Genomic DNA, 5,580 nt, shown 5'->3' on the forward strand with positions numbered 1-5,580 from the left:
TAAATTTAATCTTGGCAAGTATGCAAGTGTTGAACCCATCTCTCTCTCTCTCTCTCTCTCTCTCTTTGAGAGAGAGAGATGGGTTTTTTTTTTTTTTTTTTTTTTTTTTTGAGAAGTTGGTTTAAAGTTAGATCTTATATAACTATGGCCAGAACTTAGGTATAGTACTTAGGTACTATTATTTAGGTTTCCCCTCTTAAAATTAAGTAGTTTCATATCTTAAGGGATTCGAATTACATGTGGTCAAAACCGGTTTCATGTAAAGCACCATTATTGTTAAAAGTGTGCCTATGCTCAAAGCTTGAAGCCCAATCTCTCGAAGCTTTGCAAGGCCAAAAAATAGATCATTTAATGAGGTAAGCCTTGTGCATGTTTTTTTTGGAGCTTTTTGAAGAAGAATAAAGCAAGCATAGGCACGTTTTTATTTTATTTTATTGCTAAAAAAGATATGGATCATCAAAATTAATTGTTTGATCTTGAAAGAAATAACATGGACCAATGATTTACTACACAACTATTATCTTTAGGATGTTGTATCACACAAATTATTATTTTTATTTATGTGTCATAAGATAGGTTAATTTACAATTCTTGTGCTTTTTTATTTTTGACTTCTAGATGTATGTTGATTGAACCGCATACATCGTTTGATTATAAATATCATGGTCATGTACTTTTATAAAGCACAAGAGAAATATAGAAAATATTATGTATAAAACTTTCTATGACTAGATTATTATGATATTGACCATTGATAATTGTTTTCAATTAACTATATAAAAATTTTAAGAATTGAAATAACTTAGGTAAAAATTGAATTTACAAACATTATACAATTGACTTCCCTAATAGGTAAAAAATAGAAATTTTGGGCTATTATTATTTTTTGGAAAAAGTTTAGCTACAAAATTAGAGGTAAATTTTGATAAATCCACAATTGGATTATATTTTTTTCTTACATCCTCCTTGCTTGCAAAATTTCTAGAAAATTAAAGATAATAGTTATGTCATCAATAAATTGTTTAAATTACAAGCTTTTATCGTTTAAAATTATACATAAAATATAAGCTTATAAATTATATAGTAAATAATATTCAATTAGCACAAATTTGACATGTGTATTAAGAGCATAAAGAACATGTAATTCAATTGTTAGATTTTCAAAATATATAGTAATGTTGATTTTTTTTAGCTAAACTTTGTCCTTTAAAAAAAATTTTAATAATATGTTACGAATATTTCTATTAGAAGTTATGAAATATTATATTTGAAAATTGTGTGCTTCACTTCAATCAAGTGCGCTTTTTGTGCTTAGGCTCCAAGAGGCTTATGCGCTTAAGTGTGCTTGATGCTTTTACAAACATTGAAGTGCACTTTACCTTTAAACTGTTTTTTTTTTTTTTTTTTTAATTTTTATATATATATATATATATATATATATACCTTTTAATCCGGTAATCCGATTAATGTTCATGAACTGTCGTTTTGATTTTTGTAACCTCAAGATTTGTTTTTTGAAAAGTATTTAGAGATCAAATGGTCAAAATCACAGTCTTGCCTTGGAGAAATGGAATGGTGATGATATGCAAATGTAATGCAAGTGAAGTTAAATGAGAGGTTTAAAATGGGGTGCATACACTTGTTAGTATCTTTCAGATGTGTTTAAAGTCCAAGACATGTGACCTGGATGACTAATGAAGATCTACAAGGTTTGAAATCTCAATATGTAGTCTACACATAATCGATCAATTGAGATGTTGACAAATAGCTTTCTAAATTTGATCGATCAAGAATCCTGCATATAGAGTCCTAATTTGGCATAATCAGCCATCCAAACTGACCCCATAGCCAAGGTATAAAAAGAAAACCTAGAGGACATGAACTTAGACTTTTGGAGAGCTATGGATTGTATATCTAGGGTTAGGGTTAAACAATTCCTCTCAAAGCATCACTCAATGATCAAGGATTAAAGACTTGGTGATCAAGTTGAAGTTGCTGCAATAAGAACACAGTCAAGTTGCTAGGAAGAATCTTCATGAGGTTCTTGAATTTGCAAGCTGAACGTTCATGTGAAATAGAGTTCATGATAGAAGAGTCAATGGTCATGGAGTTGAGTATAGTCATGTAACTAAGTACTACGTGAGGTAGCAATAGATTTATGGTGAAGTATATTTTAGAACTTTCATTCTATGTCCTTGAGAGTTGGTAGTAAACTCCCAGAGAGTTTTTCCTATATAGGGTTTTTTCTTTGTAACTATATTGTCAATGTTATTTATTTTCTACAATTCATTATTTTGCAATATGGTTGCATATTGTGATAAATCACAAACAATATTACTTGAGCATAATTGGCTAATTAAGTAAACTTGGCATTAATACTGGAATTCAGTGTATTATTCTTTCCTTTTTTTTAAATCTTTTAACTAAATTAAGTAGTTTCATATCTTTTGAATTCTCTTCTCTTTTTCTTTTTTCTTTTAATTATTATCGTTTTAGTTGAAATAGTTATTACATTTGGTTATGATATCTACAAAATTTACTGATGTTAAATGATTTGCTTGTCTTTTAGGTACTAGGAGCCCTTTGGTATTGTTTCTCTATTCAACGAACTGTGGCTTGCTGGTACATGGCGTGTGAAAATCATGGTTGATGTGTCCGAAATTCTTTTTATTACTGCGACCACAACTTTGGCTATCACTCCGTTTTAGATGATTTTTGCCCTAAAAACATGCCAAATGCGGGGCTATTTGATTTTGAAGTATATCTCGATGCTCATCAGTCTGATATCTTAGAGTCCAAAAATATTCCACAAAAAATATTCTACTGTTTCTGTTGGGGCATGCGAAATCTGAGGTTTGCACATATTAGAGAATGTAAAATTCCATATTAAGCTTTTTTTTTTTTTGGGAAAGATCCATATTAAGCTATTTCAATGCATTAAATTTGTTTTTTGCTTGCATTACGGACTAAAAGAGTTACTAGTAGTTTCCTAGGTGGTTTATACCATTGCATTTAGCCACTATGGAGACTTGGATTTCGTGCTCAACATACAGACCTCTCTATACTTGATGTTAAAACTGTTACCCTGGTAGATGAGTATCAGCAAAGTGGCTCAGGACTTCTCTGATTGCCAAAAGCATTGTCGTTACTCTACGTCTTGCAAATTAGGATTGGAGGGCCTAAAACCTATGGCGTGCACACACACACACACATATATATATATATATATATTCTCTAAACTTATTCATTCCCTATAAAATTTTGTAAATTCATTGTAGCTATAAATTTTCAAGATTAGCATCTCATACATTATAGTTGTGTCACTTTTGCAATTCTTTTGGTTCAAACCTCCAAATAAGTAACGATGTAATGGAAAACTGCTTTGTACTTTGCATTACTATCTTTGGCTTGTTACTATTTCTATATTACATGGGAAATTTTCAGGTGCGAATCCAATTCTTCTATTTTTTTTATTATTTGTTATGTTTTATTTAATGTTAGGCTCTTAGTTGTACAATTATATAGCAGAGAGACAGTGGTTTCTAAATCGGAAGAATGAAACACCATAATTTTCCAAGTAATATCCTAATCATCCTGCTATATTATTACATTGATACGATTGTCAATCTCATAATGCTATTTTTATATTTCTGTCATTTGTTGTTGTTGCTCTCGTTTTTACTATTGTTGTTAATTGTTATTTTTATTGAAAGAAATATATTTTATATATAAAAAATATTAGATCTGATTTTTTATTAGGAAAATAGATTCAGATCTGGTTTTTGATATGCAAAAGAGAATGATTTTGAAAGTGAATTTCCAGATCTGATTTTTTATATGAAAAAGAAATATTTTTTCAAGGGAAATTTCAAATATGATTTTTAATCATGAACATATAACATCTTTATGAAAATATATTCATATATGGATTTTAATATGTAAATGTAAAATGTGACTTTTTGAAGGTTGGGATATGCTTTTATTCCTAGAATTTTAAGAAATGTGTTGTAAAAAACAAAAAAAAAATTAGTAAAGACTCATTTTATAAAATTATATAGTAAGGACTGGGCCACAATTTTGACATTCTTTTATCTCCAATTTTTATTTTTTAGTTTTGTCACTTGGGAAACATTGAGTTTGAATTTTTTTAGATGGCTTGTATTTTAGACTTAATTTAGACATGCTTATTTTTGCAACTTTCATATTTATTTTATGGCTTCTCAAAATTATTTTAACATATAATTTTTTTTTATTTAATAATGTGGTTCAGCTGATAAGCCATTAGTTGAACCAATGACCAAATGACCCAACTCTTAGACTAGGTTAATGTTCTATCCAAATTTAATAATTATCCAATCACATGAGTATAGTAAAGTAGATGAAATTGTCTTGGAATTCTTCTCTTCAAACATAACCATCTAGGAATCACATAACATTTATTGTCTTTGGTCTTCCCAAATACCTTGGGACCTCATAATATTTATTATTTTGGTCTTTATCAAAGATTCTATTTAAAAAAAAAAAAAATTCGAAGACCAATCTAATTTTATTATGCCATCAAACCTTCTCTATTTTCTTTTTTTTTCCCCGAGAGATATTACTAAGCTACACTTCTCCATTTTAGGGTAATGAGTGTTTTTTTTTCATTAGTGGGTCTCCTACTTAAGATGTGTTTGGAACAATGAGATGTACGCTTGTGAAAATGTAGTATATTGTAATATATGCCAAAGTTAACTTACTAGCATAAGTGGGCTGGGACAGATATTCTTGCAGCGGCGGATAACTTCAAAATCAATTGCAGAAGGTACGTTCTAGTACGTACAACTTTTTTCTTTCATGTATTAACTTTTTTTCCAAGTACAACATTTTAAAAAATCCTAGATTTTTCTTTTCAAAAACTAAAAAAATAAGTTGTACCAAACAGCTGCGAAAAGAAAAGAAGAAAGCATTAACTCGTGGATTAAAATAAAAGAGCTCCAGCCAGAAACAAGCAGAGAAATTATTAAGATTATGCAAAAGAAATTTCACGAAGAAGAAGATATTTATGTGGAGATCCTGATCTCTGAACTTCCTTCACAACTTCAAAGAAATGTCAAGAACCAAATCTGCTTTGATCCACTAAAGAATGTGAGTTTCTTCACCTCTATAAATTTTCTAAATAGCTGTTTGTCCCGGGCATATTGAATATGCCATTGAATGGTATTATAAATATCATCCAACAATAAAATTGAAGGATTATATTATCATAAGTGGTGGCTCCATATGTAACTCAGGGTGGTCACAGGACTACCCACTTTCAAAAAATATATATATATACACACACAACTAATTTATTTTGACTACCTTAATAAAAATATTGACTACCCTAACGTGAGAATTACAAAAATTTTGGTTCAATAAAAATAAGAGTAATGCTATATTCCCAACATTTTTACAATAAATTTTACGTGATAAGCGGAAAGTGGTTACTAATTCTAATTTGAGCCCAACATTAACACTACTTTTTAACCCACTAATAACAAATTGGTGCATACGATTTTTTTTTTTTAAATGTTGTAAATGTAGCATTATTCCAAAAAT

The 5,580-nt window shown here is 29.3% G+C and overlaps 1 protein-coding gene across 1 annotated transcript; it reads left to right on the forward strand.

The window, feature by feature from the left end:
- Window positions 1–2,533: 2,533 nt before the first annotated feature.
- LOC126705842 (cyclic nucleotide-gated ion channel 1-like) lies at window positions 2,534–5,297 on the forward strand. The gene is made up of 4 exons (XM_050405059.1): window positions 2,534–2,853; window positions 3,333–3,444; window positions 4,762–4,804; window positions 4,925–5,297. The coding sequence occupies exons 1-4, from the start codon at window positions 2,729–2,731 to the stop codon at window positions 5,182–5,184; spliced, it is 540 nt and encodes a 179-aa protein (XP_050261016.1). The 5' UTR covers window positions 2,534–2,728; the 3' UTR covers window positions 5,185–5,297.
- The last annotated feature ends 283 nt before the right edge of the window (window positions 5,298–5,580 follow it).

The sequence above is a fragment of the Quercus robur genome, chromosome 11 (assembly GCF_932294415.1).
Source record: "Quercus robur chromosome 11, dhQueRobu3.1, whole genome shotgun sequence".
Lineage (NCBI taxonomy): Eukaryota > Viridiplantae > Streptophyta > Magnoliopsida > Fagales > Fagaceae > Quercus > Quercus robur.

Bases quoted from the DNA above. Each gene is read 5' to 3' on its own strand.
- LOC126705842 (XM_050405059.1), top strand. From the start codon at position 2,729: ATGCCAAATGCGGGGCTATTTGATTTTGAAGTATATCTCGATGCTCAT. The intron at 2,854-3,332 runs GTTTGCACATAT...TCACTTTTGCAA, and splicing joins TGGGGCATGCGAAATCTGAG to TTCTTTTGGTTCAAACCTCC. The intron at 3,445-4,761 runs GTGCGAATCCAA...GGGCTGGGACAG, and splicing joins ATTACATGGGAAATTTTCAG to ATATTCTTGCAGCGGCGGAT.